This window comes from Melospiza melodia, chromosome 24, assembly GCF_035770615.1.
Source record: "Melospiza melodia melodia isolate bMelMel2 chromosome 24, bMelMel2.pri, whole genome shotgun sequence".
NCBI lineage: Eukaryota > Metazoa > Chordata > Aves > Passeriformes > Passerellidae > Melospiza > Melospiza melodia.
Genome location: NC_086217.1, coordinates 3998253 through 4024619, shown reverse-complemented (window position 1 = coordinate 4024619; position 26367 = coordinate 3998253). Strand labels below are relative to the sequence as shown.

The 26367-nt window shown below is 57.4% G+C and overlaps 1 protein-coding gene across 1 annotated transcript; it reads left to right on the top strand.

The window, feature by feature from the left end:
- Positions 1-1216: 1216 nt before the first annotated feature.
- RHBDF2 (rhomboid 5 homolog 2) lies at positions 1217-26280 on the top strand. Its single transcript, XM_063175674.1, is given in 19 exon segments — positions 1217-1285; positions 13055-13157; positions 14691-14910; positions 14913-15045; positions 16880-17072; positions 17144-17356; positions 17950-18075; positions 18396-18529; positions 18745-18948; positions 19074-19185; positions 19542-19616; positions 19943-20104; positions 20692-20792; positions 21219-21282; positions 21408-21502; positions 21707-21782; positions 22570-22670; positions 23273-23426; positions 24490-26280. Coding segments are annotated over 17 exon segments (2559 nt in total). The 5' UTR covers positions 1217-1285; positions 13055-13157; positions 14691-14714; the 3' UTR covers positions 24910-26280.
- The last annotated feature ends 87 nt before the right edge of the window (positions 26281-26367 follow it).

The following is a 26367-nucleotide window of genomic DNA, read 5'->3' as shown; positions in this document are numbered from 1 at the left end:
GAGTTCTGATAGTGACCAGTCCTGATGGTGACAGGTTGTAAGAATGATCAGTCCTAAAAGTGGCTGATCCTAACAGTGACCAGTCCTAATAGCAACCAGTCCTAATAGTGCCTAGTTTTTATAGTGGCTGATCCCAATAATGCCCAGTCCTAATGCTGACCAGTCCTAATAGTGACCATTCCTAATAATGACCAGTCCTAATACTGAGAGTTCTGATAGTGACCAGTCCTGATGGTGACGCGTTGTAAGAGTGATCAGTCCTAAGAGTGGTTGATGCTACCAGTGATCAGTCCTAATAGTGACCAGTCCTAATGGTGACTGGTCCTAATAGTGCCTAGTTTTTATAGTGACTGATCCCAATTATGCCCTGTCCTAATGCTGACCAATCCTAATAGTGACCATTGCTAATGGTTACAAGTTCTCATAGTAATGGGTCCTAATAGCAGCCAGTTCTAATAGCGACCAGCCCTAATAGTGCCTGGTCCTAATAGTGCCTAGTTCTTATAGTGGCTGGTCCCACTATAATGCCCAGTCCTAATGCTGATCAGTTCTAATGCTGGCCAGTCCTAATAGTGGCTGTTCCTAGTATTGACCATTCCTAATGGTTACCAGTCCTAATAGTAACGGATCCTAATAGCGGCCAATTCTAATAGTGACCAGTCCTAATAGTGCCTGGTCCTAATAGCATCCAGTCCTAACAGTGACCAGTTCTTATGGTGGCTGGTCCCAATAATGCCCAGTCCTCACAGTGACCGTTCCTAGTAATGACCATTTCTAATGGTTACCAGTCCTAATAGTGCCTGGTCCTAATAGCATCCAGTCCTAACAGTGAGCAGTCCTTACAGCGGCTGGTCCCAATTATGCCCAGTCCTAATGCTGACCAGTTCTAATACTGACCAGTCCTAATAGCGACCGTTCTTAATGCTCATTACTACCAGTCCAAACAGCGGCCCGTTCTAATAGTGCCTAGTCCTAATAGTGCCCAGTTCTCACGGTGGCTGGTTCCGATAGCGCCCAGTCCTGGCGGTGCCGGCTCCCAGCTCCCAGCACGGACTCATTCCCATGGGGGATTCCCGTAGATGGTGCCGGGGCCCGGCGGGACCGGGGGAGCCCCGGCCGGGGCGCGGGCGGAGACCCCAGGCAGAGACCCCGCCCCGGGCCCCGCCCCCGCCGAGCCCCGCCCCGGGCCCGCCCCCAGCCCCGCCCGGCCCAGGTGGAGGCGGCGGCGCTGCCGCGGGACCGGCACCGGCACCGGGAGTGGCACCGGGGGCAGGACGGGAGCGAGGTGAGCGGGGCCAGCAGGGGAGCAGAGCGGCCCGGGGTCCCGGTGCCTCCGCGCCGCTCCGCTCCGTGACCGCCCGGTTTGTTGCTGCTTTGTGAGCGCCGCGTCCCGCCAGCTTCCTCCTCCGCCCCGCGCCTCCCGCCCGGCCCGGCCCGGCCCGGCCCGGCCCGGCCCCGCGGGGCTGCCCGGGGTCTGTCCCGTCCCACCCCGCTCGCTTCGCGGGGCGGGGGGCTCTGCGCGCATCCCCCTGCCCGGGGCCGTGCCCCGCGCCCTGCACGGCGCCTCCAGCGCGGGCATCCGGACGGGTGGCGGGGCCGCGCTCTTCCTCCTCCTCCTCCTCCTCTCCATCACAGGGGGAAGTGGGTGCGTGTCCCGGCGGGGTGGCCCGGCCGGAGAGAAAACCCTGCCCGCTGCCGAGGCAGGCAGGCAAGCTCTAACCTACTTTCTGGCGCCGATAACCAGGCGGGCGGGTGCTTTTTGTTTGTGTTTGCTGCTTTTCCCCCCGCCCAGGTGAGCGGGGCTGGCAGCGCCCCTCGGGCAGGTGGGCGGCGGAGGGGCCGGTCCGGAGCCCGGGCATCCTCCTGTCCCCCCGGCCGCCCGGGCTTTGTTGTTGTCGCTGCTCTGGGGTTTGGTTGCGGGCTCTGGGACGCTCCCACGTGCTGCCTGGAGTGGCGAGTGCTGCCACCAGCGCTTCGCAGGCGAACAAAATCCTTACAGAGCAGGGCTCGGGTCATGCTCCGTCGGTGTGTACATCCCGCCGGGAGCAGAGGGATGCTGTGCGTGGGTATTTTGGTCAGATTTTTGCTGTTGATCCTAAAATACGCACGCAGGTTTGGGATAGAGGGGTGAGGCTGAGCTCTACCCCATCCTGCCCTGCCTTGCTGCCAGGCCAGCAGGACTGGGCAGAGACCATCCTTCCAGGCCGTGGTGCCCACGGCGATCTGAGACCCTGCAGTTCTCTCTCAGCCCCCGGGCCCGTCCTGCAGGGGGAAGGGGACCCGAGAGGCTGCGTTGTCACCGCCGGGTCCCTGTGGCAAGAGGAAGTGTCCGCCTTCTTCCCCAGCGTGGCGTCATCCGTGCCACGAGGAGCCAGGACATTCTCCTCTTGCACGTTCCCAGCCCCTGGATGGCTGCTCCCGGGGATTTCCAGGGTGAACTCACCGTGCTGCTGCTGCTGCTGCCCTGGGCACACAGCCTCCAGCCCAGCTGGGGAACTGGGGAGAGCTCCCCACCCCAGTGCCAGGGCTGTGAGCGAGGAAATGCCCCCACTCAGCTCACTCCGTTGTGCATCCTTTGGCTCCTGCCTTTTTCCCCAGTGGGAAATAACCAGTTTGGAATCGTCCCACCTCCAAAATGAGCAGCTGGAGGGCTCAGCTGCAGCTGAGCCTGGGAGAAACCAGAGCTGCCTCTGCCTGTGCTACCCTGGTCAGCTCTGGCTTCACATGTGGCTCCCCGGGCTCTGCCCTTCCCAGCTCCTTCGCAGTCCATGGGGTGATCAGCTATAGAGCAGGTGCCCATCCACCACTTCCCTTCGTGGCTGTTCTCTGGCACCGCTGCAGCTGCGCTGGGACACCTGGAGGTGCTGCAAGCCCCGGAGTGAGAAAGGGCAAACCACAGAGTGGGGTTTGACACCACAACAGAGCCCTGATGTAAATTCTGCGAGACGGGGCCGAGCCCGGGGTTGTCTCTGCCGTGTGCGAGCGCTGGGTGTGAGAGCGGCGCTGCCGGAGCGGAGCGGGGGGAGGAACAAAGGATGCCTGGGGATGCCGGGAGAGCAGCTCCGAGCTGGGGATGCGGAGCAGGGGGGCGTGAATGCGGTGGGGAGGGCGCTGCTGGGTGGCCTCGGGGGGAATGCACTCACCGGGATGCACTGGGGGACCTGGGCAATGTGGGCTGGGATGAAAGAGCAGCTGTCCTCTTGTTCTATGTTTTGTTCTTGGATGCTGCTCCTGTTTAGCTCTTACAGTGAAGCTGAGGGATCCCCCCAATACATCCTTATTCCCCCAAATACATCCTTATTCCTTCCCTTAGGATCCCCCCAATACATCCTTATTCCTTCCCTTAGGATCCCCCAAATACATCCTTATTCCTTCCCTTAGGATCCCCCAACTACATCCTTATTCCTTCCCTTAGGATCCCCCAAATACAGCCCTATTCCTTCCCTTAGGATCCTCCAAATACATCCTTATGCCTTCCCTTAGGATCCCCCAAATACAGCCCTATTCCTTCCCTTAGGATCCCCCAACTACATCCTTATGCCTTCCCTTAGGATCCCCCCAAGTACATCCTTATTCCTTCCCTTAGGATCCCCCAACTACATCCTTATTCCTTCCCTTAGGATCCCCCAACTACATCCTTATTCCTTCCCTTAGGATCCCCCAAATACATCCTTATTCCTTCCCTTAGGATCCCCCAAATACATCCTTATTCCCTCCCTTAGGTTGTTCCCGAGCTGAAAACAGGCCCTGGGACAAGCCAGCAATCAGAACAGAGCTCATTGCCAAGGAAAGTAGGAGACAGGTGATGGAGAACCAGCTGGTGGGGAGGTGGCAGAGCTGCCCAGACCAACGTGGGGCTCGTGAGGCATTTCCACACTTCCCGTGGGCATTGGGAGTCCTGCAGGGACCTGACCCGGAGGAGCGAGTGCAGGCTTGGTGCTGACAGGCGCTCAGCACTGAAGGAGTCAATTAATGAAAGCTGAAAATTAATTACTTAGACCTCTATGAGCCCACAGGTGCTGGGATCATGAACTCTCCCCCTCTGGAGGAGCTTTTTGCCTAATGACTTTCGGTTTCTGCTGTCCTGCCTGCCTGAGATGTCTGATAACACAGCCAGCTCCCAGCGGGGGTGGGCACAGTCCCTGTTAATTACAGGCATCCAGGAGTTTGGTCATTTGGGAGTGTGCAGTGCTTTGAGTTGTGGTCATTTCCTGGCCTCCAAATCGGCCTGGAGAGCTCTGTGTGTGCTGGTGGTGGGTATGCAGGAAACCCTTGGCGCTGGTACTTGATCCCTCTGACTTAAAAAAACCCAACAAAAAAGCAGTTGTTTGGTGGTTGCTCTCTTAATGAGGCATTTAGGGTGGAGAATGGACCCAGGGAGGACCCCAGGCTAAGCCTGGCCTCTGCTTGCCCACCACACAGGGCCCTGTGTCCCCTCATCCTTGGGGACTCACACTCCAAGGTCAAGCACTGCAGGGCACTGGTCATGTTAGCTGAGAAAAGAACCAAGGAAACCCCCAAATAATAGCTCTGGGAGGGCAGGGCAGCAAATATTTATGGGGTTTGCATGTGAGGGCTTCCTCCTCCACCCTTGTCCTCCAGGAACTTAAAACTAGGAGAGCTGTGTGGGCTTGGATGGAGAAGGAGCCAGCTCCCTGCAGGGTGAGCAGGCAGGGAGCCTTTCTGTAGTGCAGTGCCTCAGTTTCCCCACTTGTGAAAAGCCACAAAGCACAGAGGTGTCCAGGGAAACCACAGCTTGTCACCTCGGGGACAGTTTGTGCAGCACAAGAGCAGGGCTGATGCTGTGGCTGTGCCTCGGGGCAGGGGGAGCGAGGTGTAAACCAACCCCTTTGATGCTGCAGTGGGGATGTGGGGCAGGAGGGAGCAGGACAGTGCCCAGGGATGCTCCCTGGCCTTTTCTCAAGCTGCTGACATTGGGTGGGAGGAAGGAGCCCACCAGTGTGGAGGGCAGATGGGCTCTGTGCTGAATGCCCAGCCCTGTGAGGAGCCATTCAGATGGGTGGTGTGTGGTCGCCCCCATCCCACAGGACCATCCCTCCCATCTCCAGGCATCTTTCCCAGCTGCTGCAGCTCCCAGGCATCCTTCAACAGCCTCTGTTGCTTTGTGTTTTATTGATTCATTGCTTAAAAGTGACATTCCTCTGGTCTGTCAGACCCTCCTGGGGCAGAAGAGGTGTGGCTGGTGCCCCCCAAGCTGCCCAGTGTGCCAGTGCCTCCTCCCACACCTCCTTCACTCCCCATGTGTCATGCTGCAGCTTGTGCTGGGGGCCTGATGGAGTTATTCCTGTGGGGGAATTCCTGGGAATGCCAGGCAGGGCTGGGAGTGACGTCCTGGCTGCCACCTGTGAGCCCAAGGGCTGCACTCTGTGCCCACGGGCAGCCAGGGGGATGCCCAGGGCTCGGTGTTGGTGTGTCCTGCCCAGCCTCAGCTCCCCCATGGAATGAGCAGGGCTGTGCTGCTGTCACACAGCTTTTCCAAGGGTGATCCCATAGCCAGTCACCTCTTGTACACGGTGACTTAACCCAGCCCAGGCTCTCCTGGGGAGGACACAGAGGTGGCTCCTTCAAAAGCAGCATCTCCAGCCCCTGTGAGCTGTGTGGAGCAGCATCCCAGGGGTAGGACAGCAGGCAGGAGGAGCATGGAGAAGGCTGAGGAGACCCCCATCTCCAGCTCTGGGCAGCTGAGAGGCTGCAAAGTGCCTGGCTGGCACAGATCCATGGAGAGGCTGTGGTGGGAAGAGCATCACAGTGCACAGGTTTCAGTGAGTGAGGGATTCCCTGTGTGTTGGGGGAGATGAAACAGGAAAGCCTTATAAATATGGTTGCCTGGCAAAAGATTTGGAGAATATGGAAACTATAAGTGAGATTGAAATGAAAGCAAGCTTTGAGATACCTCAGTTACTGAACAACTGGAAAACAATGGTGTGGCCAGCTGAAGGTGATCCCCTTTTGATGGAACAACACCCTCTGCTTGCAGACAGGCCCAAGGGTCAGAGCAGACCCCACAGCTTGGCAGAAGGGGCCCAAAGAGGAGTTTTTAGGGTTTAAAATGTAACCCAGTATGGTAATGTAATGATTTTTATAGGCTGTATGTAAATGCTGTAGGATTTGTATATTGTACTAGATTGGTTAGTGAGAATCAGAATATTCAGTACAGAAGAAGATTTATTGTATTGCAACGGGAACTTCACTCTCTTACCCTTTTACTCTCTCCCCCTCTCTTCTCTCATTCCTGCCCTGAGCTGTGGCTGGTAGCTCCCAGCAGGGCCCTGCACCCAGGCCCTTTGCAATAAACCCCAAATTCCAGACCTGGCTGCAGAGATCTCTCATCTCCATCTATCCCCACAGTCCCACCCCACAATGCTCCTACACCTGGGCAGGAATTCCCTGTGCTGGGTGGATTGAGCTGTTCCCAGCCAGGCTTTCCCTGCAGGAATTCCCTGTGCTGGGTGGATTGAGCTGTTCCCAGCCAGGCTTTCCCTGCAGGAATTCCCTGTGCTGGGTGGATTGAGCTGTTCCCAGCCAGGCTTTCCCTGCAGGAATTCCCTGTGCTGGGTGGGATTGAGCTGTTCCCAGCCAGGCTTTCCCTGCAGGATGCAGGTCTGGGTGCTGCAGCTCTCCTGCAATCAGGAGGGAAAGGAAGGAAGCTGAGGAGTGGCCCACCCACGCTCGGCTGCTGCTGGCTGGGAGGAGGGAGGAGCAGCTTCCCCCAGCTGTCCCAGGGCCAGGAGCACTGACACTGAATGGGGTGTTTGGGGACAGCCCCCTGCCAGCAGAGGTGGCACCATGACAGCCCAAAGGGACACCACAAGGTCCTTTTCCCTTTTGCTGGCCCTGGAATGGGAAAGGAGGAGGCTGCTGGTGTCCACCCAGGGCTCCCCCTTTGCACAGGGCCTGTCAGGGCGAGCAGCACTTTGTAAAAGCCTTGGAATGGCTGTGTTGAGATAAGGAGTCTGTTCCCAGAGATAGGGAGCTGCAGCCAAGGGGGGGCTCCAGCCCAGGACTCATCTCATCCCTGGGCTGAGCCAAATTCCTGCACAGGGCTCAGCACCTCCTCCCACACAGCGTGGGGATGGCCAGAGCCCAGGGCAGGGAACCCTCTGTAAATGTGGGGCATTTGTGCCAGGCCTGAGCTGCTCTGGGTGCCTTGGTGTGCTCTGGAACAGGCAGCAGGCACTGGGGAAGCCTGCAAGGCAACCCTGGCACTGAGAGCTGCTGGGGGAATGAGCGCTCAGCAGAGAACCAGAGGGAGGAGTGTCCCCTCCAGCCCCACTGACCTTTCATACAAGGAATTTTGCTTCCAGGAGGGAAGTGGGAGTGAGCTCAGCATGACCTGCAGCGTGGGGATGGCAGGCACGTGGCTGCAGGCAGGCTGTCCCCTTCCCTTGGGTAAACACCAGCCTGGGAGCCCTTCCAGAAGGTGCAGCCAGGGCTGAAACACTTGCACCATCATGTCTGTGCTCTCTGTGTTTAAGCCCAGCTAATAAGGAATTGGAGTAGATTTGAGTAATTAATCAGTTCTTAGGTAAAACCAAGTTAAATCGATCCTGGTAGGCTGGGGGGAAATGGAAAAGAGCTTTCCTTGTGTGTTTGTGACCCCTCTGCACGTTCACCAGTGGAGCTGCTGGGGGAGACTTTGGCCTTTTGCTGTCCCCAAAGCCTCTGGGGTGACCCAAAATCTCCACGTGTGTCTTCCTCACTTGGCTTGAGCTCCAGCTGAGGAAGGGCCCGGTGGGCTGGGGGTCCCCTTGTGCAGCCACAGCCACTCCAGCAGCTCCCAGCACCTCTGCAGGAGGCAGGGAATGGTTTGTGCTGCCTGCTTGGGGCTGTTGTGCTGGGAGGGGGCGTGGGGACACAAGGGCTGGGTGGCACAGAGGGACCCCAGCCCAGCAGGTTGTGTACGGGCACACAGAAACAATCCTGGCTTTGGATGTCTTCAGGAAAGGCCTGATTTTTGTCACCTGTGCCAAGGTGTGTCACTGTTCTCCATTTAATGAAACTTTTCATTCCTAGTGATCCCTGTGGGCAAAATTATGTTATTTTAGGAATCCAGAAAGGCCTTTTTGTTCATACAGTCCCTGTCTGCTGCATGTCCCAGAGAGGTTCTCCCAGTGTCCATTTTTATCATTGTCCCTGGGAAAACTGGTTGTATTTTATTGGCCTGAAGGAGATATTTCCTTCTCCAAACATTCTGGTTTGGTGTTAGAGTTCAGAAAAGTTGTTAGTGCGAGATTGATGAGGGAAACAACAACAGACAGAACAAGAGGACACAGTCTCAAGCTGCGCCAAGGGAGATACAGGCTAGAATTAAGGAGGAAGTTTTTCACAGAAAGAGTGGTCAAATACTGGAATCATCTACCCAGGGAGGTGGTGGAGTCACCATCCCTCGATGTGTTTAAGGGAAGACTGGATGTGGCACTTGGTGCCATGATCTAGTTGAGGTGTTAGAACATGGGCTGGACTCGATGATCTTAAAGGTCTCTTCCAACCTAGAAATTCTGTGATTCTGTGAAGCCTTTGTCTGCTGGGCTGGCTGGGGGTTTTTGTCCTGGTAAAAACATTAATGAGAATGGGAAATGGGCTGTGGGAAATCCTCCACGTGGCTTTTCCACCCAGTCCCAGGCATTGCAGGCAAACCCTTCCCTCTCCATGCATGGGGATGGTGTCACCCTCCCTAGCAGGGAGCCCAGGGCCACATTCCTGGCTCTCCAGGCCTTGCAGCAGGGAAGCCCAGCCCAGGCTGCCGTGTCCCTGTGTCCCTGTGTCCCCGTGTCCCCATGCAGGGCTTTCCTTATCAGCAGCCCCACCATGCTCTGTCTCCCCAGCTGCTTTCCTTCCTCCTGGGGCGTGCCCTGCTCCCAGCCCAGCAAACCTGCTGCCATTGCCCAGTGTCCTTCCAGGCAGAGGAGAATGGGAGAGGATGTTCTAGTGGTGGTGTGGGTGAGGTGGTGCTGGCTGCCTGCACGCCCTGGGGCTCTCAGCACTCATCCATACCCATCTCCCTGCCCCAGCCAGCAGGGAGGGATGCATTTCAGCCCCTGTGGGTGTCCATGCTGACTGTGTGGCTCAGTGATAAGGGAGAGGGCAGCCAACCACCCCCTCTGAACACAGGGGGCCTCTCTCAAGACTCAGAGCAAAACCCTGAAAATCTCACAGTTTTGCCATCCAGTTCCCTTATGACAGGATGGGGACACGTGGGGAAAAAATAGAGTGTTTTTCTTTTTTTCTCCAATAATAATATGGTTTTATTTCAAAAGCTGTTTGTGCTTTGGCTCCTTTTCTCCAGCCCTGAAACTTGAGACTGCAAAATGGCAAAAAGCTTTTTGAAAGGTGCTGGGTCTCTGCTGGGGTGTGAGCCCACAGGAGCTCGATGCTCAGAGCAGCTGCACAAATTGAGTTTCCTATCTGGAGCTCTTAATAACTGGGAGCACCTTTTAACGTGGCTCCAGCCTTGAGAGAGGATGCTCATGAATCATTTATGGGCAGCAGCAGCTCTGCCTGATGGGCTCTTGGGTGCCAGCAGAGGCTGGGGGGGTGTTTGGGGCTCTGTGGCACTGCTGGCCCCTTCCTCCCTGCCCTGTGCAGAGGAAGAGCTGGGGCTCCTCATGCTCAGGGTGATGATGGGGTCCCTGCCCCACACCCTCGGGTGGCTCACAGCTGCTTTGTCCTCCAGGTGAGCTGCAGCAGATGCAGACAGTGTTATTGCAGCAATGTCCCTTCCCTCAGTGCCAGCAGAGTCAGGGAGAGACATCCTGGTCCTTCTCCAAGCATCCATATTGCACACTTGGAAAGATCTGGAAATTTAGGGTGTTATTAACCAGAATATCAGTAGTCTGAAGAAGATGAAACCTTACAAATGTGATGTATAAGAACAACTTAGCATACTTTTTCATACATACATGAATTCTGACTGTGAGGACCTTCTGGCTTTTTATTATCTTTTCCTTGATATTTGCATGCATACAGATTTCAGTCTCTCTCTCTTTTTGTATCTGGGAGAACACATATGAGTAAATGTCTTTGTGTGCCCAAGCATGTATAATTGTCTCTTTGGGAAGGGAGTGCTTTATTAATGGCAACAGAACTCCAGCCAGGGCTGCTCTGCAGGGTTTTCTCTGCTGTCTTGTGCCTTGGCTGTGCTTGGCTGTCCCAGCTCTGCTCACCTGGCCTTGCTGATGCTCCTTTTGTGTTGCTTGGATCATCCCAGCATGTCCTGCCTGACCCTTTGTATGAACCACACAATTTTTCCCATCACTTTCTTCCTTGCTGTGCTTCCTCTGGTCAGTGCTTGTTGTGATTCACCCTGAGGCTGGGAGCCAGCCCTGGTCACCTTCCTTGTGCCTTTTTTGGCTGAAGGCTCATCCCCAGTGACGCCAGCACATCTGCCCTCTTGGGAAGGGGTGGGACCCTCACACAGGCTGTGTCCCTCACTGCTGGATGTCACGTTTTGGTGACTTTGAGTGGTCAAGAGCTTTGGGAGGGGAGATGGTCACAGTGAGGGATCTCTTCTCACCAACCACACCTGGTGTTCCTCCCTCCATGCCCTTGCCCATTTATCACTCCAACAATGGCAGCAGCCCCAGTGCATGGAGATTTTTTCCAGCCTAAAGTGACAATGTGCTGCCCCAGGAGCCTTCCAGCCCAAAGCACAGCTCCTACCAAGCTCAGGACATGCTGTGACCTGCCCTGTCCCCAGAGCAGGGCCGTGCTCAGCCATCCCCTGTGCCAGCTCCACACGTCACCTCTCACTTCCTTTTTCTGTCCCAGGACAAAGCCACCACGTGCACCCTGAGTGTCCAAGGGCTGGGCTGAGGCTCCCCGGGCACCCACAGCTGAGCTGTGCCCTGTGATGGGGTGGCTGATGCCAGGGCTGCCGGGCAGGGAGCCGCGCTCCTGATGGCAGAGCCCACCATGGGGCTGGGGGGTGACAGGGACCTGGCACCCCTGGGGACCTGGAGGGACAAGTTTGGGGATGTGGGACCCCAGGGGATCTGGAGGGCCAGGCTTGGGGACCTGGGACCCCAGGGGATCTGGAGGGACAAGTTTGGGGACCTGGGACCCTGGGGGATGTGGAGGGACAAGCCTGGGGACCTGGGACCTCAGGGGATCTGGAGGGACAAGCTTGGGGATGTGGGACCCCAGGGGATCTGGAGAGCCAAGTTTGGGGACCTGGGACCCCAGGGGACCTGGAGGGCCAAGCTTGGGGACCCCAGGGGATCTGGAGGGCCAAGCCTGGGGCAGGCTGTCTGTGGATGGAGGCACTGCCTGGCCCATTCCCACACTGAGCATGCCAGCTCCAGAGGCCTTGGGCACCAGCACCAGGCACGTGGTGAGCTGGAAAACTCCTTCCCAGCACCGTGCACTGGGGATTTCTCTGCCTGGCACCGGATAAGGCTCTTGTGGCTCAGGATCTGTGCTCAGGGGGTGGCTGCTGTGTGGCAAAGCAGCCTTGAGCCCTCGGGGGCCGCTGCCCTCCTGCCCCTCCCTCTCAATGCCAGGAGTGCCAGGGCACAGAGCCGTGACCGGCGCTGCGGCCGCGTGACCGTGACGGGACAGCAGGTGCCAGGCAGGCTGTGCCAGCTCCCCTGGCCTGAGTCACCTCGGGAGAGGCCAGCCCAGCCCTCCACCCTCTGCCTGGGGAGCTGGGGGGAAGCCAGGCCGGGATTTTAGACATGCTGCAAACCTGCTTTGCTGGGAAGCACAGAGATCTGGGGCTGTCCGGGGTGTGATGGGTGTTGGGGAAGATGGAACAGGAAAGCCTTATCAATATGGTTGCCTGGCAAAAGATTTGGAGAATATGGAAACTGAGAGTGAGATTGAAATGAAAGCAAGCTTTGAGATCCCTCAGTTACTGAACAACTGGAAAACAATGGTGTGGCCAGCTGAAGGTGATCCCCTTTTGATGGAACAACACCCTCTGCTTGCAGACAGGCCCAAGGGTCAGAGCAGACCCTACAGCTTGGCAGAAGGGGCCCAAAGAGGAGTTTTTAGGGTTTAAAATGTAACACAGTATGGTGATGTAATGATTCTTATAGGCTGTATGTAAATGCTATAGGATTTGTATCTTGTACTAGATTGGTTAGTGAGAATCAGAATATTCAGTACAGAAGAAGATTTATTGTATTGCAACGGGAACTTCACTCTCTTACCCCTTCTACTCTCTTATGCTTTTACTCTCTCACCCTCTCACCCTCTCTCCCCCTCTCTTCTCTCAGCCTGCTCTGAGCTGTGTTTGGCAGCTCCCAGCAGGGCCCTGCACCCAGGCCCTTTGCAATGAACCCCAAGTTCCAGTCCTGGCTGCAGAGATCTCTCATCTCCATCCATCCCCACCATCCTCCCCCTCAACGCTCCTACAATGGGAGCGACTGAGGACGGGATTTTGGGATGGGAGTGTAAGAATTTGGCTCCAATTTCTGTTCTTCTAACCACTCAGAGCCATTCCCCAGAGCTGGAGGAGGATGAGGGTGCCCCAGGGGTTGCTCTGAGCCCAGCGTGTTCCCATTCCCAGCTCTCCAGAGCAGCTGCCATCTCAGGCTCACTGCTGGCTGCCCTGGGAGGAAAACAAACAGAGCCTCGAGCTCACCAATGGGATGGAAATTTTACTTGCTGGGGCTGGCACTCTCCCAGTTTAGCAGCTATGAAATACCCAGTGAGGCACTCACAGTCCCTGCCTGCCCTTCCTGGGTGTCTTGCTTCCCAAGAGCCAGGAAAGCAGCAGCAGAGGAAAACTCCAAAACTCCCTGCCTTCCCCATGTCATTCCCTGCCATGGAGCATTGCTGTAAATGGGGGCTTCTCCTCCTCCTGCCGCCCTGTGCCAGTGGCTGATCCCTGTCCCTGGTGTGCAGCCAGCTGCAGCCCTATCCCCAGGGTCTGGGCAGCACTGAGCTCAGCTCTCCCTCTGCCTGGATGGTCCTGCAGCCCTTGCCTGCTTGCCCATTGCAGCTATCTTTTTTAACCATTTTCTCAAAACTCTCTCACTTTATAAATCCCAACAGCCCATGAGAGGTTTTTCATCCCAGCCTCTCCCCGCAGGAGGAATTCAGCCGTGTCCTGGGCTCCCACGCGTGAGGGACAGAGGCAGAGGAAGGCTGCTGTGTTTGCCATCGCTGCACAGGATCCCTGTCACTCTTATGAGGTGAGGAGACTCGTGGGGAGCAGCACTGGCTGAACCCCCAGGAGAAATGTGGGAGTTGATTGCTCCCAGCTTTGGTGCTGGAGAGGGAGCCCAGCACCCATTTTAATGCAGGAGCAGATTATCACCTGGCCCAGGAGCTGGTGGAGGGCAGCAATTCCTGCCAGTGCTGCCCACTCCAGGCTGTCCCCTCCTTGAGGGGCTGGTTCTGGACTCCTGCATCCCCATGAAGCTGATCCCTTGGGCAGCCCATGCTGCTTAAGCCAGACTTTGCTTGTGGCGTGGGCTAAGGGGAGGCTTGTGTTCAGGACTCCAAATGCCAAGGGAGCTGCTAAAGTGTCCCTGTCCTTGGCTCTTGCTGTGGGAATGGGCTGCCAATAGATCCTGTTGCAGAAGGGGTTGGTGGGATCTCAGTCACTCATCTGCTTGCTCAAGTGATGTTGCCTCAGGGGAGCAGAGCTGGAGGAGTCTGGTCATTGGGATCTTGGGCAGGGAGAGGAGCCAGGCCTGTAGATCAAGCTGGCATTTTGCAGCCAGTGGCACTGTGCAAATGTGGCAAGTGACACCATTCCCATGGCCATGGCTGTTCTGGGGGACAAGAGATGCTTGTGAGACCTGTGTGAGTCCCTGGGCACTGGCACATGGGCGAGCAGAAGAGGTCAGAGAGGGCTGTGCCTCCCATTTGATTGCCCTCATAGTCCCTAATAGGATCTGGGACTTGTTCTCTTGCACTTTGATGGAATTGCTTTCCCTGCAAAGCAAGCCCTGCCTGGTAGAGCTGGCTGCAGGGACCCTTGGGAGGGGATTTCTTGAGGAATTAACCACATCTTGGCACATGGTGCCAGGGAGGATTCAGTGTCCCAGCCTGGTGTGTGCATGCACGTGCCAGAGGGGAATGTCCTGCCTCTCCCCTTCAAGGGGCACCCCAACACGTGACAGGTCCACGTGGGAGCTGTGGTGCATGTGGGGAAGTGGATCAGGTGTTTTCAGGCCTTGTGCATCCCCTTCCTTCCCCCCCTGCCCAGGCAAGAGGAGCTCCTTGCACACATCCCCTGCTGCGTCCCCTTGGCTCCCTTGCCAAACTGGGAGTGCTGGTGTTCCCTGTGCTGCAGCTGTGTGCCACGGGCCTGGCAGGGCTTGCTGGGATCCCCCATGTTTCCAAGGCACATGGTCAGGCTCATCCAGGCGGGGTGTGAAGCCTGGGTGTCCCACTGGGATGTGCTGGGATGATGGGGATGCTCTGACCTGGTCACTGTTGTCATCCCTGCCCTACTCCCAGCAGGTGTTGGTGATCCCTGGGGGACTGGCAGTGAGTGGTTAATGCAAGCCTTGCTACCCACCCAAACTCAGGGCTGGGATGTGGGTTTTGGGTCCACGATGGGTTCGTGGTGGCCAGGTCTCACCAGCACAGTACTCAGGGCGCTCAGTGTGGTGACGTCCCGCTGATGAGGCCCCGTCTCTCACTGAGCCTTTCCTCACACACAAGCTCCTGGGGGAATCCCTGTCCCCCTGTGCTGACCCCCTGCGCTCTGCCAGCCTGCCAGCCAGCCCCAGCCGGAGATGTCAGCCGGGGACAAGAACGGGGGCAGCCGCTCCAGCAGCAGCAGCAGCCGCCTGCAGAGCAAGAAGCCCCCGAACCTGTCCATCGTCATCCCGCCCCGCGAGGCCGAGGAGGATGGCGCCCGCAAGGAGGTGAGTGCTGGAGCTGTGCCCGTGCCACGCCGGGCCTGGGGGGCTGCCAGGTGCCACCGTGTCCCTGATGCCCCCCCTGCTCTGCCTTGCAGCCCCACAAGGTGCCCGTGTACCGCAAGAGCAAGAGCCTGCAGGAGCCGCGCCTGGAGCGCCGGCCCGGCTTCCGCCGGCAGACATCCCTGTCGCAGAGCATCCGCAAGTGAGGGCGGGCTGGGCTCCAGCGGGGCTGGATCACTCACGGGGGACACTGCGGGTGCCGCCAGAGCATTTGGGGTGGGGCTGGAGGGTTTTGTCTCAGTAGGGAGCGCAAGAAACACTTTCCGCCACATCCCTTTGTTAAGAAAATGAATCCACAAACACCAGAGGTTTATGGCCAAAAAGGAGGCAGAGGAGTTCTTTCTGGCTTTATTTGAATAAAGGGAGAGGCCATGGGGCATTCCCCTGGGATCTTTCAAATTTTTGGAGGATGCAGCCTCCTTTTTATCCCAATTTCCCGGCTGCATTTCCCTTCTCCCTTTCCCCATTTCTGAGGTACTTGAGAGGTTCAGCCTTTCCAAAACACCCGATACCCAAGATTCCCCTCTAATGCATAACCCTCCCTTTTAATTTTTAATTCTTACAGAATTTAGGGGTTTTTCTTCCCCATTGTTTCTTTCATCTCTCAGTGTCTCATTTTATTTATCAGCAAACCTAAAGGTTATTTGTAAAAGCAAATATCTTTTTCCATTCATCAATCAGTGGAATCCTACCCATGGTTTCTTTTATCTCCCAATGCTAGTTTTATCCACCAGCAGACCCACAGCTGGTTTGTAAAGACAAATCTATTATTCCTCTCACCTTTGACCCATAGCCAGGTCAAAACTGCCCTGCTGCAGCCTGGGCTGAGACACTCCAAGCCCGGAGGGGATGGCTGGGTGGAATGGTGGTACATGGTGGGAGGGACCGGCTGTGTGACAGCTGTGCCCACCTTGCAGAAGGGATGGCTGGGTGGAATGGTGGTACACGGTGTGCCCACCCTGCGGAGGGGATGGCTGGGTGCAGTGGTGGTTCATGGTATGAGGGACCAGCTGTGTGACAGCTGTGCCCACCCTGCAGAGGGGATGGCTGGGTGGGATGGTGGTGCATGGTGTGCCCACCCTGCAGAGGGGATGGCTGGGTGCAATGGTGATGGGTGGTGTGGGGCCAGCTGAGTGACAGCTGTGCCCACCCTGTGGAGGGGATGGCTGGGTGCAATGGTGGTTCATGGTGTGCCCACCCTGCAGAGGGGATGGCTGGGTGCAATGGTGGTGCATGGTGTGGGGGCCAGATGTGTGACAGCTGTGCCCACCCTGCAGAGGGGATGGCTGGGTGCAATGGTGGTTCATGGTGTGCCCACCCTGCAGAGGGGATGGCTGGGTGCAATGGTGGTGCATGGTGTGGGGGCCAGATGTGTGACAGCTGTGCCCACCCTGCAGAGGGGATGGCTGGGTGCAATGGTGATGGGTGGTGTGGGGCCAGCTGAGTGACAGCTGTGCCCACCCTGCAGAGGGGATGGCTGGGTGCAATGGTGGTTCATGGTGTGCCCACCCTGCGGAGGGGATGGCTGGGTGCAATGGTGGTTCATGGTGTGCCCACCCTGCAGAGGGGATGGCTGGGTGCAATGGTGGTTCATGGTGTGCCCACCCTGCAGAGGGGATGGCTGGGTGCAATGGTGGTGCATGGTGTGGGGGCCAGATGTGTGACAGCTGTGCCCACCCTGCAGAGGGGATGGCTGGGTGCAATGGTGATGGGTGGTGTGGGGCCAGCTGAGTGACAGCTGTGCCCACCCTGCAGAGGGGATGGCTGGGTGCAATGGTGGTTCATGGTGTGCCCACCCTGCGGAGGGGATGGCTGGGTGCAATGGTGGTTCATGGTGTGCCCACCCTGCAGAGGGGATGGCTGGGTGCAATGGTGGTGCATGGTGTGCCCACCCTGCGGAGGGGATGGCTGGGTGGAATGGTGGTTCATGGTGTGAGGGACCCGCTGTGTGACAGCTGTGCCCACCCCGTGTGCAGGGGCACGGCGCAGTGGTTCGGTGTCAGCAGTGACTGGGAGGGCAAGCGGCAGCAGTGGCAGCGCAAGAGCCTGCAGCACTGCAGCATGAGGTACGGCAAGCTGAAGGCCGCCTATCGTGACATGGAGCTGCCCAGCCAGGAGGTGCCCTCCTTCCAAGCCACCGAGTCGCCCAAGCCCGCCAAGATGCCCAAGGTAGAGCTCGGGGCGAGGGGTCCCACTGCCAGCCTTGCTCTCCCGGCGCTGACAGCTCTTCCCTCCTGCAGATCGTGGACCCGCTGGCCAGGGGCCGTCCCTTCCGCCACCCCGACGACACCGACCGTCCCCACACGCCCCACCACGTGCTGCCCCCGCTCACCCCCGGCGTGGTGTCCTTGGCGTCCTTCAACAGCATCCGCTCGGGCTACGGGCGCCTGCCGCGCAGGAAGAGGGAGTCTGTGGCCCACATGAGCTTCAAGGCGGCCGCAGCCCTCCTGCGTGTGAGTTTGGGGAGTGTGAGGGGGATCACCTTCCCAAGCTGGGTTTCAGTTCTGTCCTTCAGAGGGAAATCACCTTCCTAAGCTGGGTTTCAGTTCTGTCCTTCAAACCCATCGTCTTTGTTGTCTGTTTGCTGTGCATGGAGACTGTTCTCTCTCCAAGGTGGGTTTGAGGGGGGAGATTGGTTTTTTAAACCTGAGCGCTACTTAAAAGTAGAAGTTTTAGTGGAAATTGGACAATCTGAGAAAGAAACAACTTTTGGGTTCTGTTGGTTAGGAGCAATGAAACCTCTCCAGCAATTTTCTTGGTTCTGAGGAGCCCAGGGCAAATCTTGGGGATGGGTTTGTGGGTATGAGACCAGATGAATTCAGAGGTCACTTGTCATGCTGACTAACATGGCCATGGTCCAGTGTGGATTCTGAGGGGCTAAAGGCAGCATCTTCTGCCTTTTCCTCCCCACACAAGGGGGTATGGTGGCTGATTGGGATTTAATCTTTGCCACTTGGCGTTGGAGAGGGAAGATCTGAGAAACCCTCAGCGCTGCAAAAACTGAGGGCTTCTGGTTGCTCACCTTCAATTGCTTGTGCTGCCAAAGGGGCGCTCTGTCCTGGAGCCACTGGCTCCCAAGCAGAGGAGCAAGAGGAGCTTCCTGTACCCCAGCTTCATGGATGAGGACATGGTGGATGCTGCTGATACCCTGGACTCGTCCTTCTTCAGTAAGGCAAGCACATTTCCATGCTGGCTGCTGGAGCTGGGGCCCTGCACAGGGGGCTCGGTGTGGAGGAGGGCTCTCACGAGGATCCCTGCGCTGGCACTCCACCCAGCAGTGACAGAGGCATCGGTGGCTGCTGTGCCCCAGCCCTGGTGATGGCCCTTGTTGCCATCTGGGCACATTTCACACCCTGTGATGTGTCATTAGTGGGGTGTCATGGGGGATCACCCACTCCCCCTGGCCAGGGGTATGCTCATTCAGGGCGTGTGGGCTCAGTCAGTTTCTGACCCATCACCCGTATCCAAGGACACAATCCCTCCCCTTTCCAGATGGACATGCACGATGAGACGTACTCCATGCCCGATGACGTCTTTGAGTCGCCTCCTCTGTCAGCCACGTACCTACGCATGCACCAGGTGGCAGAGGAAGCCAGGGTGTCCCCTGAGGTGGAGCAGCCCACGCCGTGAGTCCCAACCCTCAGCAGGCCTTGCCCCCAAGGCTGCCCAGGTGCCCTGCTGGAGGCAGGACAGTGTCCCCAGCCATGAGCACCGGGCACTTCCATGACGATCCTGGGAGCCAGGAGGTGCTCAGAGCCCCAGCTCAGGGCATAGCTCTGGCCGTGGGGTGTTTCTCAGCTGTTCCTTTGGGAGGTGTGATGGGTTTCTCCTCTCTGGCCAGGCGGGAGGGTGCCCGGCTGGCCTCGGTGCCGGGCGCGGCTCCGCGGCGGGGCAGGCGCATCGCCTCCAAGGTGAAGCACTTCGCCTTCGACCGCAAGAAACGCTACTACGGGCTGGGCGTGGTGGGCAAGTGGCTGAACAGGACGTACCGGCGCAGCCTGAGCAGCATCGTGCAGTCCCAGCTGGAGATCACCGACAGCCACCGGTGAGGGGCACCGACGGCAGGAGCCCCCCACTCGGATGTGTGTCCCCCTCAGTGCTTGGGGACTGCAGTGTCCCTTTGCCCAGAGATCTTTGACCAGCTCCAGCTTTGGGTCCTGTCCCCTCCAGGCCGTATTTCACGTACTGGATCACCTTTGTGCACATTCTCATCACCCTGCTGGTCATCGGCACCTACGGCATCGCCCCCATCGGCTTCGCCCAGCACGTGACAACAGAGTTAGTAAGTTTGAGAGCCATCCTTCAGGGGGGACTGTAACCACCAGGGTCCCATGGGTGTCATGCTCCCTGCAAGGGCTGGGAATATCTTGTGGGAGCCTGACACCGTGGGACACTGGGAGCCAGCATTTGAGAGGCTCTGTGGTATGGCCGGGGCAAGGGGGTGAGCAGCACCATGTTGCAGCAGAATATGTGGTGGGAGCAGAGCTGTTCCCTCTCCTGCCTTGCTGGTGGGACCCACAGCCCTTCCCCTCGGATGGAGGGGCTGCTCAGCCCCTTTTGAGTGGAGGGAGACAGGGGTGCCCCCTCCCCTCAGCACATGTCCCTTCAGTGGGAGCTGACCCTGGCCTCTCTTGGCAGGTGCTGAGGAACAAGGGTGTCTACGAGAGTGTCAAGTACATCCAGCAGGAAAACTTCTGGATTGGGCCCAGCTCGGTGAGGACCCTGCCAGAGCCTTGGCCCCTGGTCTCAGGCTCTGCCCTCTGCTTCCCCTGCCCTGATCTGAGGTGGATCTCTGCAGTGCTCCTCTTCTCAGGGGGGCACAGCTTGACTTCCTCACTCTAGCCTGCTGTCCCATGCTCCCATCCCACTGGGACATGTGGCATCACACGAGAGTCCTGCCTTCCCTCCACTGGGATGACACACACCTTTGTCTATTCCCTGTGGAGCCCCCCTGCTCCTGCCAAACTCTCCCTGGGGACAGCTGGAGCGAAGCAGGGTGCACAGACAAATCCCCTTTTTTACTGGCATCTCCCTGCCAGATCGACCTGATCCACCTGGGCGCCAAGTTCTCGCCGTGCATCCGCAAGGACCGGCAGGTGGAGCGGCTGATCCAGCGCGAGCGGGAGCGCGAGCGGGGCTCCGGCTGCTGCGTGCAGAACGACAACTCCGGCTGCATCCAGACCCTGCCCCAGGACTGCTCGGTGCGTGCCCCTGCCCCGGGAAGGGCTGGAGATCCCAGGGGAAACCATCTCAGCCCCGCTCTGCCCCTGGGCAGGATGCAGGTGCGGTCAGAGCCCTGTAGGAATGTGCCTCCTGTTGATGGAGTGACCAAACTGGCCTTTGTCTTTTTAAAAAGGAAAAAAGCCCAGAAGTTTCTGTCCTCGATTAGGTAAAGAGACACCTCATAAGACCTGGGGGGCTCCACCTCAAACTTAAGGATAGCCAATTGGACAGGAGGCAAAAAGTCCTGCCTAAGCAATTTACTAGAAAAAGAAGGGAACAAAGAAACTAATGGCTTTTGTGAGGTGTTTTACCAGGAGCAAGAACCTCTTGCACTGGGCTCATTTTTTCTCTGTTAAAAGTTTTGTTATTTTGCCTTTTATTAAAATTTTTCTTTTTCCAACACTGCTACAGAAGCCATCCTGCTGATTTTATGCCTTCTAAGGTAGCTGAGCTATCTTGGGTGTGATATAGATCTCCAAGAGCTTATGAGACCTGGCTCGAGGAGACTACATATCAGAGCCATGCATTCCCTGCTGCATCCTCAGTGTCTCCACGTTCCCTGCAGGAGACACTGGCAACGTTCATCAAGTGGCCAGGCAGCAATGCACCAGCCATGGGCTCGGGAGAGAAGAGGACCTCGGGGGCTGTGTGTCACCAGGACCCCAGGTAGATGTAGCAGCTGGGTGGAGGTGGCCCTGTCACCTGGCTGTGTGTGGGACACGGCAGAAGGGGCTGCCTTTCCAGCTGGGGTACCTTGATTCCTGTTGTCTGAGGGGATGGGAGGTTTTTGCACACTAGGAGAGTGATAAAGAAGAGGGAATCAGTGGGGAAACTGAGGCAGGGCCTATCTTTTACATAGGGAGCAGCAGGTGATGCTGTTGTGTTGTGCTGGGATGGGAGCATCCATGGGCATGGTTGTGCAACAGCCCTGAGTTCTGTGGGGTTCACCTGCAGAAGGAGCTGCTGTGGGGTGTTGTGGGGCACCCATGGGTGGGCAGGATCCAGGCAGGTCCCAGAGCTGACTGTGCATGAGGGTCTGCAGGGGGGATGTGTTGGGGGCACCCACCCGACTCACCCCCCTGCTGCTGCCAGGACGTGTGAGGAGCCTGCGTCCAACCCACCCCATGTGTGGCCAGACGACATCACCAAGTGGCCGGTAAGAGCCCGGTGCCACCATCAGCTGCTGGTTCCGTGGTGGCAGTGCCAATGAGCCCAGCAGGGCTCTGCAGGGACAGCCTGGGGCCGGGCTCTGACCAGGGCTCCTTTCCCTCCTGCTCCTAGATCTGCACCTACGAGACCAAAACCAACCACACGGGCTTGGCCCACCTGGACTGCGAGATCAAGGGCAGGCCCTGCTGCATCGGCACCAAGGGCAGGTGGGCAAAGGGGGCACCTGGCCTGGCTCCCCCCCTGCACTCCTGCCTTGTGCTGTCCATCAGTGTCCAGAGCTGTGCCTGAGGGGGGGATTACAGAGCCTTGGGGGGTGGGAAGCACAGTGGCAGCAGGCTGGGGGCAGAGGGCGATGCTCAGGGGTGCCCTGAGTGTGCCCTGTCCCCATGAGCCCCTCCTGCCCCTGGCAGCTGTGAGATCACCACGCGGGAGTACTGCGACTTCATGCACGGCTACTTCCACGAGGAGGCAACGCTCTGCTCGCAGGTGAGGGGCCAGGGAGGCATGGCAGGGGGCGTGGGGTACTTGGGGGGATGCTGGCAGGGCGTGTGGGGTACATGGGGGGATGCTGGCAGGGCGTCTGGGGTACAATGCTGATGTCAAAGGGCTTCAGAGTGTCCTACCAGGAATGGGACATGGTTGGGATGGGTGTGAGCAGGAATGGTGCAAAGTGCAAGGCCTTGCCCAGCTGTTGGCCAAGCTCCTGCTGCTGTGCCCACCTGTGACGGTGATCACAGGGGTTCTTGGGTCAGGGAAGAGACAAGGATCTGACTCCATGTTTCAGAAGGCTTGCTTTATTATTTTATGATATATATTACATTAAAACTGTACTAAAAGAATAGGAGAAAAGGATTTCGTCAGAAGGCTGGCTGAGAATAGAATAGCAAAGAATGATAACAAAGGCTTCGTCTTGGACAGAGAGTCCGAGCCAGCTGACTGTGATTGGCTGTTAATTACAAACAAACCAACATGAGCCAATCCCAGATGCACCTGTTGCATTCCACAGCAGCAGATAACCATTGTTTATATTTTGTTCCTGAGGCCTCTCAGCTTCTCAGGAGGAAAAATCCTAAGGAAAGGATTTTCCATAAAAGTTGTCTGCGACACCCACCTTGCTGGCGTGGGGCAGGAGGCGCCTTTACCAGCACCAGGGCAATGTGGGTGCCCCACACCATCCAGAATCCCCTCACAGCTGCCACATGACATCATTGGCATCCCTGTAACCCATCCCCTGCTCCCTGTGGCTCTGGGGACCACCCTGCTGCCTTTGCAGGTGCACTGCCTGGACGAGGTCTGTGGGCTCCTGCCCTTCCTGAACCCGGAGGTCCCTGACCAGTTCTACCGCCTGTGGCTGTCCCTGTTCCTGCACGCCGGGTGAGCCACAGCCCCCAAATCCCCAGGGATGGGGGAACTGGGCACTGGAGTGCCCATTGGGATGGGCTGGGAGAGAGGAGGGAAGGGCACTCCCAGACTGTGACAGTGCCTTCAGTGGGGGTGTGTGACCGTGTTCACAGGGGTTTTCGAATGAGGGAAGAGACAGAGATCTGACTCCATGTCTCAGAAGGCTTGATTTATTATATTATGATATATATTACATTAAAACTAAACTAAAAGAATAGAAGAAAAGGTTTCATCAGAAGCCTAGCTAAGCTAAGAATAGAATAGGAAGGAAAAAATGATAACAAAGGCAGCTGTCTCAGACTCTCTCTCCAAGCCAGCTGGGCTGTGACTGGCCATTAATTAGAAACATCCAACATGGGCCAATCACAGATGCACCTGTTGCATTTCACAGCAGCAGATAACCATTGTTTATATTTTGTTCCTGAGGCCTCTCAGCTTCTCAGGAGGAAAAATCCTAAGGAAAGGATTTTCCATAAAAGATGTCTGTGACAGGGGTGTTCTGTGAGCTGTGTCGTGCCCTGGGGCACTGGGTGGGATGCTGGGCAGGGTCTCTAACCCAGGGCCTCTCCCCCCAGCATCATCCACTGCCTGGTGTCGGTGACGTTCCAGATGACAGTGCTGCGGGACCTGGAGAAGCTGGCGGGCTGGCACCGCATCTCCATCATCTTCATCCTCAGTGGCATCACGGGCAACCTGGCCAGTGCCATCTTCCTACCCTACAGGGCAGAGGTGAGGGTCTGGGGGTCTGTCCCAAGTCTTGTGCGCTCCCAGGGACCAAAGGACGCCCCTCTCCATCCCCATCCTGGGCACAGGTTTGGGGAAGGGGCTGGAGCACAGATTGTCACCCCCCGGCAGGGTTTGCTGCAGGGAGAGGAGGAGGGGGTGTCCCTGCCCCACGTGTGGTGTTGGCACATGCCACGTGTGTCACATGTCACCACGTGTCCGTGAGCGTGCGGGGTCCCTGGGCAGGCAGATGGCTAATCTGCTGCCAGCCAAACCCCGTCAGCCTTTAAATGAGATCATGCCAAGGGCCCTAATCCCCCCACAGGTGTGCCACAATGGGGCTGGGGTCTGCCAGGGGGTGATGCTGAGTCACAGAAAGTGTCAGCTCTGCCAAAACAGCAGCACCCTGCTCCCCTCCTCATCCTCCTGTGCCAGGGCTCCTGTGACCGTGTTCACAGGGGTCTCAGGTTGAGGGAAGAGATGATGATCTGGCTCCATGTTTCAGAAGGCTTGATTTATTATTTTATGATATATATTATATTAAAACTATACTAAAAGGATAGAAGAAAGGATTGCATCAGAAGGCTGGCTAAGAATAGAAAAGGAAAGAATGATAACAAAGGTTTGTGACTCAGACAGAGAGCCCGAGCCAGCTGACTGTGATTGGCCATTAATTACAAACAACAACATGAGACCAATCCCAGATGCACCTGTTGCATTCCACAGCAGCAGATAACCATTGTTTACACTTTGTTCCTGAGGCCTCTCAGGAGGGAGAGGGGCGTCCTTTGGTCAGCTTCTCAGGAGCAAAGATCCTAAGGAAAGGATTTTTCATAAAACATGTCTGTGAGAGGCTCCCACCCCTGAGCCCCACGCAGGATCCTGCACAGGCACACTGGAGCCAAATGTTCTTTGCTAGGGGTGGAGGTGATCCCTGGGGGACACGGGGTGTGTCTGGGGTGACACAGAGAGGGGACACGGGGGACACGGGGTGTGTCTGGGGTGACACAGAGAGGGGACACGGGGTGTGTCTGGGGTGACACAGAGCCCAGCCCTCATTTCCCTGCAGGTGGGCCCTGCCGGCTCCCAGTTCGGCTTGCTGGCCTGCCTCTTCGTGGAGCTCTTCCAAAGCTGGCAGGTGCTGGAGAAACCCTGGAAAGCCTTCCTCAACCTCTTCGGCATCGTCCTCTTCCTCTTCATCTGCGGCCTCTTGCCCTGGATCGACAACATTGCCCACCTGTTTGGTTTCCTGAGCGGGCTCCTGCTGTCCTTCGCCTTCCTGCCCTACATCACCTTCGGCACGGTGGACAAGCTGCGCAAGCGCGCCATGATCATCGTGTCCCTGCTGGTCTTCCTGGGGCTCTTTGCCTCGCTGGTGGTGTGGCTCTACGTGTACCCCATCAACTGGCGCTGGGTGGAGTACCTCACCTGCCTGCCCTTCACCAGCAAGTTCTGCGAGAAGTACGAGCTGGAGCAGGTCCTGCACTGACCCTGCCGTGTTCCCGTGGGGCGGGTGCTGCCCAGCCTGTGGGACATGGTGGTGGCTGCTCCAGGATGGGGCAGACTCTGGGCATGGTGGCTCCATCCTCAGGGAGGGAGGGTTTGGGGTACCCCTTGCTCAGTGCTGGGGATGTAGGGCTGAGCCAGCCCTGCCTTGATCCCCTCCTGATGCTGGAAAGCCGTAACTGGCCTGGGGACGGACTCTGGCTGCTGCCTGTGTGGGGAAAGGGCTGAGGGAGGCTGGATTTTGGTGTATCCGTGGCCAGGCTGCACTGCCAGTCCTGGGGTGAAGTTGCTGAAGTCTCCAGCCTGTGTCCCTGCCTGCCTGGGGCCCCGTCCCACCTCGGTGCCCTGCAGTGCTGCAGCTCATACTGTGAACACAACCCCCTTTTTGCAGGGGCACTTTTTTTATCCACAGCTCTTTAGGCCCAGGGTTCCCCCCTTTGGGCTCTCTGGAGTCTCTGTCATGGCTCCAAGATGTTCAGGGCTGAGCTTTAAAGATATTTTTCAGTCCTGTTCCCCCTGAGGTCCCCAAGGAGGCTTGTGCCTTCCCGCCTGGCTCCTCACTGGATGGAGAGGCAGGACTTGGGGCAGGGGGCTTTTCCTTCCCTTATTTCAGTGAAATTCTCCTTTTGGAAGGGGAGGAGTGGCAGGGACTGTATTTATAGTGCCATGGTGGGAGGCAGACATGGAGAAAATCCCCCTGGGGGGCTCCTGTGGCTGCTTGTGGAGCCCACAGCCCTCTCAGGATGCTGTCACCTTCTGCCTTGAGTCCCTGCTGGTTCCCCTTTCCCTTTTGCAAAGCATGGGGACCCAGGCAGCCCTTCCTTGCTTGCTCCAGTGGTGCTGCTCAGGTGTGGAAGTGCAGGATGGGGCTGTCACCTCCCCTGTCCCTGCCCGAGGCTGCCCAGTCCTGGCTGCTCTCCCCAGCATCTCCTCCTCCTCCTCAGCACCAGCCGTGGCACGAAGGCAGGTCCTTCCTGGGGTCCAGGTGACCCCTCTGGGCTGGTTTGGACCCAGGCTGGTGCCAGGCTGTCTCTCCCCTGAGATGTGTTGCTTTGGTGCTGGAGGCCTCAGTGCTTTTAAGTGGGGGATGCCCCAGCTAGGATGTCCCGGGATGAATATTCAAGGGCTGAGAGCCTGGTTCCCACTCCACAACCACTGAGTGAGCCCAGGAGCATCTGCATCCATCCCTGCATCCCTCCCTCCACCCTGGGCCAGTTTCCAGCCCCACTCTGTCCCTCCAGTTGCTGCTCCAGCCAAAGACAGACACTTCACCTCATTTGTCTCTTTTTTGATACTTTTTTAAAAAGCTGTGGGTTTCCCCCATCCTTAATAAATTTCTACCTGTATTTAATGAGATGCACAAGGTCTCTCCTCCCTTCTTGGGCGTGGGGAAGCAGCACTTTTGGGGGGGTTCTGGTTGTTCTGGTGATGGCTGGTGTGG